The following is a 12,727-nucleotide window of genomic DNA, read 5'->3' as shown; positions in this document are numbered from 1 at the left end:
GCCCTCGCAACTGCGGAGTGACGCCCCGCTCCACCAATCGCAGAGCGTGGCCGCGCCCCGCCGTCGCCAAAGCGACGAATCAGCTTTTTCATTAACCTCCCGGAGGCGGGGCGAATGCTAATCAATCGCTGAGCCTCACAGCCCCTGGCCGCACCACTGCTGGGGAGACTGCTGGCCAATGGCGCGTCGGAGGGGCGGGGCTATGCAGATGAAGGCGGCCTCACCTGGCGCCTTTCTGAGGGGACGGAGAGGTCTCCTGTGCACGAACGGACACGATCGTGTTCAGCCGGGGCCGCCTGGCTGTGCTTTGTGAGGCGCTTTCGTCTTCAGCTCGGAGCGTGAGCTCGGCTCACTGTCACTGTGTAGCTAAAAGTGTCCTCCTGGCTGAGGGGTGGGGAAATGAGGGTCTTTTTGAGGCCCAGTACGTTTTGTGGGTGTCATCCCAATGAGCTCCAACACCCTCAGGGCTGGTGCTCTGGGCTTTGTAAGTGGACATCCTAGAAAATAATCCTAGAGAAAATCCTAGAGAAGTGGGCAACCAAGCCATGGGCTGGCAGCTCCCATGTTAAAGCTGGTTCCTAGCAGGTAGAAGCTGGCAGGTGCCTTCAGTTCTCTCACCCACACAGCAGGTGACTGGAGGCAAGTTCATAACCGTCCCCTTCACAGTAATTACTGGCGTGCTAAAGTAATTGAGAGCAGTTGTAGATGGTGGTGCAAGTATCAAAGCCATGAGTCAGGAGTTTAAAACTGATCTGACTCATTACATTTCTCTCAGACAACACCTGTTCTGATTTGCTTTATTTACCTTGAGCCTGCAAGGTTAGGCTTCGTCCATGGCCTGAGATTGGAAGCTTTTCCACCAAAACTTCTTCCTTCTTTTTCATATCTGGAAGCTAAGAATTGAATGAAATCTCATTGGACCCAGCAGCCACGGCTTTAAAAGGAAAAACAAATTAAAATAAAAAAGATTGTGTAGCATGCACAGAACGAGGTGCTTCAGGAGATCAGCTGCAGAGATAACCAGCATCCATCCTGAGGAGCTATAAACCCCTCGGTCTGGATGAAGGACGTCTCGTATCACTGAGACAAAACGACCCATTGAGATAATTCCTGAGGGAGACCTAGGAGAGCAGACGGGATGTCAGGAGGGTCCAGCACAAGAGGGAACAAAAACCACTCACCAATGACAAACTGGAACCTGAGGGAGGAATGGTGGTGAGTGAAGGAAGGGGATGAATCACAGAAATACTTGTCCTCAAAAATATCCTCTACCATTGATCCACTTCTCAACGCAAATATAGGAATTAGCATATTAATTCTGTAGCACAGAGCAGAGGTGGATACAAATGGTTTTTAATGGCTGCAAGGCCGGTGGGAGAAATCATCGCTGTCCCAGACCTCAGCCACCAGAACAACTCACCTGTGGGAGAGGGGTCTGCAGGGGCGGGACCTGTCCCAGTGGGGTGACTGCATCTCCAGGGGTAACCCAGCTTTGAGCACCGTGCGAGGGGTCCTCCAGTGGACCAGAGAGTGGCCACAGATGTAGCACCATGAATGGCTGTAGGCATCAAAGCAGCTTTGCAAGGAGAGGTGGTGGTCAGAAGTAGGAATGATGGCAGAGGCCCACATCACAGAATCGCTCGGTTGGAAAAGCCCTCTGAGATCATCATGTCCAACCGCTCCTGTCTACCCCCTAAACCATATCCTTAAGTACCTCGTCTACCCGCTCTTTAAACACATCCAGGGATGGTGACTCCACCACCTCCCTGGGCAGCCTGTTCCAGCTTCTGACGACCCTCTCAGTAAAGAACTTCCTCCTTATCTCTAACCTGAACCTCCCTTGGCACAGCTTGGTGCCGTTTCCCCTTGTTCTATCCCCCATCACCTGGGAGAAGAGACCAGCACCCACCTCTCTACAAGCTCCCTTGAGGCAGTTGTAGGTGGTGATGAGGTCTCCCCTCAGCCTTCTCTTCTCCAGGCTAAACAAGCCCAGTTCCCTCAGCCGCTCCTCATAAGGCTTGTTCTCCAGAGCCCTCCCCATCCTTGTGGCTCTTCTCTGAACACGCTCCAGAATCGTGATGGGATTTATTCTTCCACATGCACTTGTCTAAAGTGTGTTTTCAGACATGCAGCAGCAAAAATAGGGACCACTCCTTTGCTGCATGGCTCTCTCCTGCCCTCCCCAAGTGCTTTCCCTGGCACGCTGGCTGGTAATTCTGGAGTATTACTCACCCCTAAATGAGCTGACAGCTCCTGGCCGTCAGCCACGTGCTGACAATATGCGGGACAGGAATTAACAGTGATAATGCTCCTTGCTCTGGCACAAATGTAAGGTTTTACATGAAATCTCCACTGGGAATTTCTCACAGGATTGAAGAGCATTTTGGGGTGGGCACAGCCAGCTCTGAGGATCTCTGTCGGTCTCTCTGGATCCATCTTTGCTACACCCTCATGTGCTTTCACCCTGCATTCACCCAGGCATAGTTGCAAGACAAGTGGTGTTGCATTCATCTATAAGGAAAACAGTTTTTTGGGAGGACAGGATAATTTGTGTCATTCCAAATCTGCGTTCAAGATTGTCCTGATTTGCCTGGAAAAGTGTTGGGGTTTTTTTTATACTAAGCTCAACACTACAGGCTCAACATTAAGCACAGAAATATTTGCAGCGATTAAGCAAAGGCCCCCAGATAGAAAATAAGTGTCCATTTAAATTATTTTCTGAGTGAACAGGCCTGTGTCATAAGTAAGGGTCTGATCTGGAAGAGTTCCCTGAAGGGATCAAGGAAAGATGTAGCCACTGATTAGATGACCAAGGAATATTGAATTTGTGTAGCTTTTGCAGGTCATAAATGAAGGGATTCTGAGCCCACCACAAAGATAATTCCCACAGGCATTTCATGGGTATTTGAATTAAATGCCCATGCTTAGCAAAACCAAGGCTAATTGCCAGTTTCTTCTTTTATTAAATATTCAGGGCTACTCTGCAGCAATCAAAGATCACAAAAGCCCAACATTGGACAGGGAGAATCTAGCTCTGTATTTGTCACCCTCCTGTGTTGGCAATGAGGGGAGAGAACAGTTGCCTTTTCAAGGAGATGGCATGGAAAATTTTGCTTTGCTGGCAGAAGTTTTGCAACGTTAAAAGGAATTAAAACAGGGTTTTATAGTGGAAAGTATTGAGTAACTGTCTCAGCCATAGGTGTAACCATCAGCTCCACCTATAATAAACCCAACTGTTCCCCTCGTGTGGAGCAATGCAATCCACTTAGAAAACTGATCCAAGTAAACCTTGCCGCTCCGGCAGCTTTACAAAGCCTAAATTGCAACAGAATAAGGAAGGGCAAGATGGGAAAATAAAACGCATTGATCTTGTGATCTGGAGATAATGCAAGGAAATGTGGCACGTTGCACCAAAAACACTGCTCACCTTTTGCCAGTTTTATGTAAGCAGAAACAAATGCCTCTCCTCTCCTCCTCCACAAAAGCTGGTGGCCAACAGCAGCCGCTTCAGTCCCAACACACATGAGCAAGCGTTCACCTCTGCCATGGGAAGCTCTTTCCAGACACCACCACCTTGCCAAGGAGCTTCAAAACAAAACCCACTCATTTAGCAACTGCTCCAGCATCTTCTGCCTGGTGTTGCTTTGGTCCCTCCTCGATGCTGTGCTCATCAGGGGTTCCCAGCACACTCCACAGCATTTCAAAGCGTTGTTCTTCTGGTGCTGTGCCGAATGTGCTTGGAAACGCTGCTTACAGCTTCACCTTAGAGGAGTGTGGGGCTTGTCCACACTTGAGCTAATTTGGATTAAGAGAGGGCATGAATTAAAAGCAGAGGAGGTACCCCAAAGTATCTCTGGGCAGATAAGCCCCAAGTTATCAAAACAACTGATTAAATGTACCATCACTAATTGCAAAATCAATAAAAAAGGGAAATAAGTGTGCCCAAGAAAGCCATGCATCCCGGCACTCGTAGGGATGGGGCAGGTTTGGGTTTACCCTCAGCCACTGGGAGACGTGGAGGTGGAAGTGGGATGTGGGGAAGGAGGAAACCTCGTGAGAGGATGAGGAGGACCACAGCCACATCTGAATAATAGAGAATAATAAAGACTTCCTCCTATAGCCTGTTCCATCTGGCAAGATAGACGTCACGAATTCTACTGACGGTGATGATGTATTTTGTGTTGCTGGCACTAAAAAAAAGGAAGATATTATGAGCGAGCTAGCATCACATAAATTTATTTAAAATAAAACAAGACATTAAAAAAGCAGACGCTGGTAACGCTGATAAGGCTTTAGTGAAAAAACTTGGTAATGCTGAAACCACATGAATTTTAACCAGAATCTTGAAGAAAAGCAATTCAAGAGAAAAAAGGAATCCATAAATAATGAGGAACATGGCAAAAGCTGAATAAGTAGAAATAGCCATTCTGTTAAAAGGCTGAGTAAGCATGTTCTTTGTGAGGCATGGAAAGGAAAAGACACAACCGCCTGTATCCTCCACCGCAGTGCTAATTTCCCTGGGAGCTGCACCCATTCAGCTGGGGGCAGCTCAGAGTCTGAGCCACTTCAATCGAAAGTAAAGTTTGGAAAATCTCTGCGGTCAAAGTTGTGAAAGCTGCAAAGCCAAATGCTGAGTGTACAGAGGGCTTTCCACAGAAAGAGAGAAATCTTCTTAAACCCCGTGCTTCCTCACCAAATCTAGATGTTACTCTGTGCTGAATCCTGAAATCTTCTGATTCTAGGTATGATTTTTGGCACTGCAAACTCCCGCTCCTGGAGCTGAGTAGAGACAACCAGGAGGTTGTGCTTGGGATAAAAACAGTCAGGCAAAACCAGGTCACTTCCATATCCCACCTCACCTTCCCTGGGATGGAAGTCCACGCTTTTCTTACATCTCTATAGAAGAGAAGTTGGGGACAGATGAGTGTTGACTCACAGCTTCGATCCCTCCTTGTATGGGGTCTGGGAGGCACCATGGGGGATACCAGAGCCTCCATGGAGCCCAACTTTTAGAACCCACTCCTGTTGGGTACCCATGAGTTTCAGCTGTCCCTGTTCTAGGAGCAGACCTGAAGATGCTGTGTTTTCCCAGCATCCATGTGCCACGAATGCTGTCGCCAGTTGATCTGCCAACGATCAATGATGCTTTGTATCCTAATAGAGGTTTATTTGTCAAACTTGGCCACAGGAGCATCTCATTTAGAATTAATTACAATGGCTGGTTTTAGCTACGTGTGCAGCAGCGTGGCAAGTTACCCTTGTGCTCCTTGGGCCAAATTTCTGTCTACGGATGGCAGTACTTACATCAGAGATTAATTCAGTGGCTTGCATGATGCTTTCTTTCTGGAAATTGAAGTCAATAGAAGCTAATTATAGTTATTGATGCAAGATCAGTATTGACGTGTGGAGTGAAATTTAACCTGTCTGAGAGCTTCCTTGGTAACTTGTCTCCAGGATCTCACCCATCACGAGCAGCTGAGCAGGATGAGTGTGCAAGAGCAGGGTGAAGGGATACTCCTCACAGCTCACAGTATGAGAAATATTTATAATCTCCATGGTAAGTCAGAAATTAGAACAGATTCCTACTGCCCAGGTAGTATGTAGGTGTTGCTGATGTTGGGTAAATTTGGTTATTTACTGAATTAGATACCATTAATTCAGCAGCATGATGTTTCCCCAAGCCAGCACCAGTTCCATCTCCATTTTGCTGGCTTTATGGATGAACAGACAGCAGAGGAGAGCTCCCTGTGGTGTGCACGTGTATTTTCCAAGTGTTCCTGGTGCCACATCCGCACTGTGCCCTACGGCACAGGGAAGAGACACCGGGGCTGGCAGAGGTCACAGCACAAGAACAACTGCTCCCACCCCTGGGAGCACCTCCTCACGATGCAGCACGGAGCTCCGGCATCTACCAACCCTGGGAATGCACTCAGGCCAATTCAGCCCTGCAATTTGGTAAAAAAAAAAAACAACCCTGAATTTTAACCCTACCCCTTGTGGCTGCCAGCAACACCTGCAAAAAGGAAAAACAACAAAAAACCCCACAAAGAACTACAGACTGTTTCCAATCAATTCCCCATGTCGTTTTCCTCTGTTTTGTGAAATGAGCACCTTTGATCCAGCAAATATTTATATGCATGTATTACTTGCTGGGACAGTCTCCTGTACTGAATGTAACAAAGTCCTGTTCACTGGTCCCTAGGCAACCACTAGAACAAACTAATTAGAAACTACAAATTCACACACATCCATCTAAATAAGATCCAGATTAATTTTATGTTACCTCAGTGTCTTCTGTGCTTGAAAATTAGCCCAAAACAAACGATACTCGTTTACAGATTGGCCTGAAAAATAAGTATAAAAAGGGTCTCATCACAAAATTTCACAAAAAAGTAATAAAATAGCTAGGATATTTGAGCATGAAAAAAAACCACCCCATCAGATCCTGTCCCAGATCCTGTCCCAGATGGAGTTGGGACGTTTGGCTCCGGATCTGAAGTCTGCTATACAAGCAATCCTCGACAGGCAGGCAAACTAATGCGCCTCCCTCATCAGCTTGTGTGTCAGCTACAGCTGACTCTATTTACTTTTAGCCCAGAGAAGGAACTGGGAGCAGAAGAAAAAGGAAAAAAAGCCTTCATTGATATTCACAATGATGTCTTGCATGTCCAGCATTATTGTTGTCCAAGGGAGCCCTTTCACAAAACGGGAGAAAACAAGTGATTAGGTGAAGAATGGCCTCTCTTAAACCTACTCTGGGAGCCTCTCACATCAGAAGCCCTGGCCCCCATGGCACAAAGGTCTCCTGGTTGCTAATGCACCACTCCTGTCTACAAACGGGGATCTAAGGGACACTTCTACCCAGACAGAGTGTCCAGAGCCCCCCAGAAAACCCACACAAAATCTCCTTTCACAGTCTTTACTTCTCACTTGGCATTTTCAACTCTAGGCTTTACTTCATAGCAAACAGCTTTTTCTTGTGCTCCCCTTCTGTCTCTGCCTTCTCCTTTTCCCATTGCTCCAGCACCTCCTGCAGCTCTGCATGGTGCCCTTCCCACTCACTTTCCTGATGAGGGGAGAAAAAGACTTCAAGATGAAGGTGTTAAAAAGATGAGGAGACGTCATGCTTAGGGATGTGGCCTAGTGGTGGACTTAGGGCTGGTTCAATGGTTGGACTGGATGATCTTAAAGGTCTTTTCCAACCAAAACCATTCTATGAAAACATTTCAAGGAGAATATGCCCAGACACAGCATGGCCTGATGTCAATAAATGTAGGCACAAGCAAGCCCTTGGAAGAAAAGTCTTTATTTTCTGCCTGTGGGAGCTGCCCAGAGGCCCTGGAGCAGGGGCTCCTCAGGACATGAGGAGATGTCATGCTTAGGGACATGGCCTAGTGGTGGACTTAGGGCTGGTTCAATGGTTGGACTGGATGATCTTAAAGGTCTTTTCCAACCAAAACCATTCTATGAAAACATTTCAAGGAGAATATGCCCAGACACAGCATGGCCTGATGTCAATAAATGTAGGCACAAGCAAGCCCTTGGAAGAAAAGTCTTTTCTGCCTGTGGGAGCTGCCCAGGGGCCCTGGAGCCCTACACCTCAGGACACCCTCCACAAGGCTCCCAGCTTTCGCCCTCTCTAACAACTCAGGCTCCACGGGCTCACCCAGGAAAAGCTTTAAACGCACTGATCTGTGCCATGTTCCTGTCTGGGGAGGGGGCTTCGGACTCATTGGAGGCCTGGGCTGTCAGGATGCTCTGCTGGAAGCTGCTGGTTCCTCCTCCCTCCATCTCCAGATTTGCCCACTCAGGTGGCTCTTCCAGCAACGACTTCTGCTCAGAGTGATTTGGAAAATAATTGTATTGAACAAATAAAACCAGACAAATAAGTCTTTGTATACAGTACAGAAACGGACGGGAACAACCTCATGTGGGTCGTTGTGTGGAGACTGACAAGGCATGCTGTGATGGAGTGCTCTGGAAAAGATGTGTTACCTGCTCCTCGTGTTCATCCTGCTTTTCCAGGCCTACAACTGACCCCATCCACACAGGCCAGCACCAGTTTTGTCTCACCACTGCTTCTGGTTTCGCAGTGAACACTGCGCTCTGAGCTTTTATTGCAACTGGGGTCTCATGCCTTGAACTAGACCCCTGCCACAGTTCACCTGCTACCACAGGTCCCTGATTTGGCTCCTACTGAGGCTCTTGCTGCACCCTGGTCCTGCTACCTCAGGTCATCACTTCTGGTGGATCTGGCTGTCGAATGCAATGGCTGTCTCTCAGGAGACTGACGGTCCAGAGATATTAGTGCCCAGTTAAGGTTCAGAGACCGATCCAGCTTCCGGGTCTCTGCCTCCAGAACAGCAGCTTTGGGCTCCCTGACCACAGCTGCTAAGGAGCAAGACAGCTCTTGGTGAAGGTCTGACAGCTCCTGGCTGGTCTTTGCACAGCACTCAATATAGTCCTGCTTGTATTTTCGCTCTTGTGCCAGCTGCGTCTGCAGAAGGGACACCTGAAAGAGTGAAAAGGCCAAGCTCAGACAAGCCCACGCTGCCATGCATAGCTCCATGGTACTGGCTATCAGGGAAGATGCACCCAGCCCTGAAAAACACTTTGTCCTTGTGGAACAGGAAGTAATGGGCTCCCAGAGTCACCCTGAACTGGGTGAATCTGACGAGAGCTTTCCTCCTCCTCACCTGGTTCTGTAATTCAGCTAAATGACTGCAGCATGTGTGAGACTCCTCCTGTGAAGAAAATGCAAGGATTTCTCTTTAGTCTCCAGTTTGCTCAAGGCCATGGTCTATATTCAACTTCTATCAGGTCTATACTCGGGGGCTGCTGTTCCTCTGTACGTTCAGAGCTTCCTCCCACCAGGTAAGACTTTGTTCTCACCTGTGTGGAAGCAGGGATCTTGTGCTGGTCAGAGAGAGAAAATCTGCACGCATCTGGCAGTGACCGACCCCTGCAATATCTCTTCAGTCTCCTCCGTTCACGTTCCACCTGCACGTTGGATAGGAGAAAGGGTCACAGAAAGCTGCCATCAAACAAGGAGCAAAAGGACTTCTGGCCATCATGGCAAGGTTTCTGCTCAGAGACTGTTAATTGCACCAGAGAATGCTGGGGGCAAAAAGCAACTGAAGTAGCCTACAGCAGAGAAAGAGCAAGAGGACACAGTTCCTGACACAAGAGTGTCAAATGTGAGTGTATGAGGACACTGGGGCAAGAGGGGTGGTACCGGAGTGAATGTGCATTTGTGAAGGCAATGGAGTGCCAGAAGAGAGAGAAAATACAAAAGTCTGGGTCCACAGGGGAAAGTGGGAGAAGGAGGAAAATGAGCAGAGGACTCTCAAGTGCTGTCTGTGGAAATGTGTTGCGTTCCAGAGGACCGTGTGGCTTTGCAGAGGCAGTGAAAAGCCGTTTTACCTGCTCAAGGGTCCTCTTGAGCTCAGTATTGAGTTGCTTCAGCTCCATCTTCTCCAGTTCCAGCCTTCCAACTGCTTGCTGCAGATGTTCCAGCCGCTGCGACAGGAGCCTCTTCTCCGAGAGCCACGACAGCTGCTGCCCTTCTGCAATAGCCTGCTGGGTGTAGAGAGGAGATGACGTGAGCTGGTGCCACATAAAGGTTAGAAGGGTCAGAATCAACAAGTCTGGGACAGCAACCGGGCTCAGGAATAGACAGTGCCAAGTTCCTTCTCCTCCTGCTCCACAGGCCAAAAGCACAGTCTCTTCCTAGGGGCCCAGATGACCCTGGAGAAATCCACGCTAATTTCCCTTCCTGCTTTTTGGACTGTGGCACAAGTACACCCTTAATATACAATGAAGCCTTTAAGCTGATCAGACAATGATATGAACTCTATTATTTTTTAATACACAGGAAAAGCTGTACCTCAGAGTTACCTCTCTGGAAGCATCCTCTAAGCACCATCGGTGTAGCTACTTATCAGCCATCATTATGAAGTTCTGGTAAGTTTAGTACATTAGTCTGGTCAGCTGCGTCCTTCCCTTTCCATGCCAAACCCTAACCACAACACATTGGCTAAACTTGCCATTCCAGCAGGTGACCAGTCTCTGGTCAGGGCTACACAGCCAGGCAAGCTGCTGGCTGCAATCATGGTTTCTTTGGCCAAACAAGTCATACTGACAGGAATATACATTTCCGTATCTTTATGGGACACCACTAGAACCCTTTATAGGCATTTTAGTTGACTGATAATCAATCCCAGTGCCTACCTGATGATGAAACCGGTCCGTGTCCCTCTCTGAAACCATACCCTGCAGGATGGCTATTTCTTCCCTCAGAGTCCCATTGGCTGTTTCACTCTTGCTAAGGGCAAGAGTCAGTGCTTGTGCCTTCTCTTTCCATTCCATTCCTCTGCTTTCTGTCTGCTTCAAAACAGCAACCACACGCTCCAATTCTTCTCCCTTCGCTTTCCTCTCATCTTCCAGTTGCTGGGTTAGCTCCTTCTGCCTTTTCAAGAGATGATCTCTCTCCTGGAGAAGCTTCCTCTTCTCTGCTTCCTCTTCCTCCCATTTTTGAAGTTTCTGGATTTGTTGCTTTAGGGTTTCCCCTGCATCTTTCCACCGCAAAGCGGATGTCAATTGTTTCAGGAGTTCACTCTGCCTCCTAAGCTCTTGTTCTCTCCCTGTCAGAGTCTTCTCTAAATCCTTGACTCTGTCTCTCTGGTATCTGATCTCTTTATCCTTCTTTGTCAGAGTCTGCTGAACATCCTGGAGATCTTCCCGAAGACCTCTTATTTCTTCTTCTAACTCTTTTTGCTCACCTTGAGCCTTGGTCTCCCATTCCCTCTCAGGCAAGGCTTCTTCCAGGAGCTTCTTTTGCTCTCTCTGATGTCTCACCTCTTCATTCTTCTCGGTTAGCCTAAGCTGGAGGTGCTGCAAAGCCTTCAGTTCTTCCTCTTGGCACTGGATTTTTTGCATAAGAGTTTTGTTGTCTTCATCTCTCTTCCTCACCACTTCCTCAAGCAGATACACTTGCTTCTGGCACGATGTTAGTGCAACTTTCATGCTTTCTTCACGAAGCCGGAACACGTTCGCTTGCTCTGTCTGCTTGAGGAACTCCAGACGGTTCTCCTGCAGCAGTTGGCTCATTTTGTCTAGATTCTGCTCTAGGCTTTTGGCCTTTTTGTCTTCTAACTCCTGCTGCTCTCGAAGGTCCTGGACTTGCTCTCGCAAAGACTTTATCTCTTGGTCTCTAGCTTCCAGAGAAGATTCAGCGTATTCTAGTTTTTGCTTTATGGCTTTAGTCTCCATCGCTGCCTCCTCCTTTTGCTGTTGAAGCTGAGAAAGCACCTCCTCCTTTTGCTGTTGAAGCTGAGAGAGCGCCTCCTCCAGAGCCCCTATCTTATTTTCTCTTTCTTTCAGAGTCAGTTTTGTTGCTTGAAGATTTGTTTGCTCAGCTTCAAGCTTTTCCTCCTTTTCCTTGCATGCCTCACATTGTTTTCTAAGGGATAAAATTTCTTGCTCTTTTTCCTTTAGTGCCACTTCAAGATTCTGCAGAATTTCCTTCTGCTGATCAGAGTCTTGTTCTTGTTTTTGGAAGGTCTCAATCACCTCCTTCTGAGATTCAATCACGAAATCCTTTTCTTTCAGTACTGCTGTGGTGTATTCTAAGTCTCTGCGTAGGACATTCACCTGTTCTTCTGTTTTTTCCTCATAGTTCTGTGTGTGCTGCTTTTGGATGTCTATGAGTCTCTCCTTCTCTTTTAAGGTTTCCAAGGTCTGCTCCAGTTGCTCACGGACAGTTTTTAACTGCATTTGCATGACTTCTTCAGCTTCCTGGATTTGCTTTTGCTGAGCCTCAAGCTCTTGATCTTTTTTAGATAAAGCAAGTGTCATCTTTTCTACTTGACCATGAAGCTCTTGCAGGTGCCCCTCTTGCTGTTCCTTGTACTGCTGGAAGAGTCTTAACTGATCCCTTTGAGACTCACACTCACTCTCTCTGTCCTTAAGAGCTGCCTTCAGGTGTTCAAGGCTGGTGTGCAGAGATTTCACCTGTTCTCTCTCCATTTCCAGTTCTTGGATCTGCTGAGCCAGAGACATAAGCTCTGCATTTTTCTCCTTCAAGTTGCCTTTCATATGGTCAAGATCCACGAGCAGATTTCTCACTTGGGATGCACTGTGTTGTTCTACAATCATCATTTTCCCCTCCTGGAATTTGATCTCCTGGTCTCTCTCCTCCAGCTCTTTGCTCATCTTGCTGACAGCAGTCATCTGCATTTCTCGCTGCTTCTCCAGCTCCTGTATCTCTTCTTGCTGGGACCTGATCTCCTGGTTCCTCTCCTCCAGATCTTCACTCATTTTGCTTACAGCAATCCTTTGTTTTTCTTGCTGCTTCTCCAGCTTCTGTATTTCTTCTTGCTGGGATCTGATCTCCTGGTTCCTCTCCTCCAGCTCTTTGCTAATCTTGTTCACAGCAGTCCTCTGCATTTCTCGCTGCTTCTCCAGATCCACTATCAGTTCTTGCTGGTATTTGATCTCCTGGTCTCTCTCCTCCAGCTTTCTGCTCATCTTGTTCACAGCATCCCTCTGCATTTCTTCCTGCATCTCCAGCTCCCGTATCTGTTCTTGCTGGGATCTGATCTCCCGCTCTCTCTCCTCCAGATCTTTGTTCATTTTGCTTACAGTAATGCTTTGTTTTTCTTGCTGCTTCTCCAACTCCTGTATTTCTTCTCGCTGGGATCTGATCTCCTGGTTCCTCTCCTCCCGC

At 47.7% G+C, this 12,727-nt stretch overlaps 1 protein-coding gene across 1 annotated transcript in view; it reads right to left on the bottom strand.

Annotated features, from left to right (window-relative positions):
- Positions 1–8,224: 8,224 nt before the first annotated feature.
- Positions 8,225–12,727, bottom strand: part of LOC104540716 (centrosome-associated protein CEP250-like) — a 5,018-nt gene continuing 515 nt past the window's right edge. The window contains exons 2-7 of the mRNA XM_010184581.1: positions 11,311–12,724; positions 10,231–11,277; positions 9,424–9,579; positions 8,893–9,000; positions 8,697–8,744; positions 8,225–8,512 (exon numbers count right to left, since the gene is read on the bottom strand). Of these exons, the coding sequence (XP_010182883.1) occupies positions 8,225–8,512; positions 8,697–8,744; positions 8,893–9,000; positions 9,424–9,579; positions 10,231–11,277; positions 11,311–12,724 (3,061 nt within the window). The remainder of the gene's footprint in view (positions 8,513–8,696; positions 8,745–8,892; positions 9,001–9,423; positions 9,580–10,230; positions 11,278–11,310; positions 12,725–12,727) is intronic.

This window comes from Mesitornis unicolor, unplaced genomic scaffold, assembly GCF_000695765.1.
Source record: "Mesitornis unicolor isolate BGI_N332 unplaced genomic scaffold, ASM69576v1 scaffold8535, whole genome shotgun sequence".
Taxonomy (NCBI): domain Eukaryota; kingdom Metazoa; phylum Chordata; class Aves; order Mesitornithiformes; family Mesitornithidae; genus Mesitornis; species Mesitornis unicolor.
This window is presented reverse-complemented; position numbering and strand designations above follow the sequence as displayed.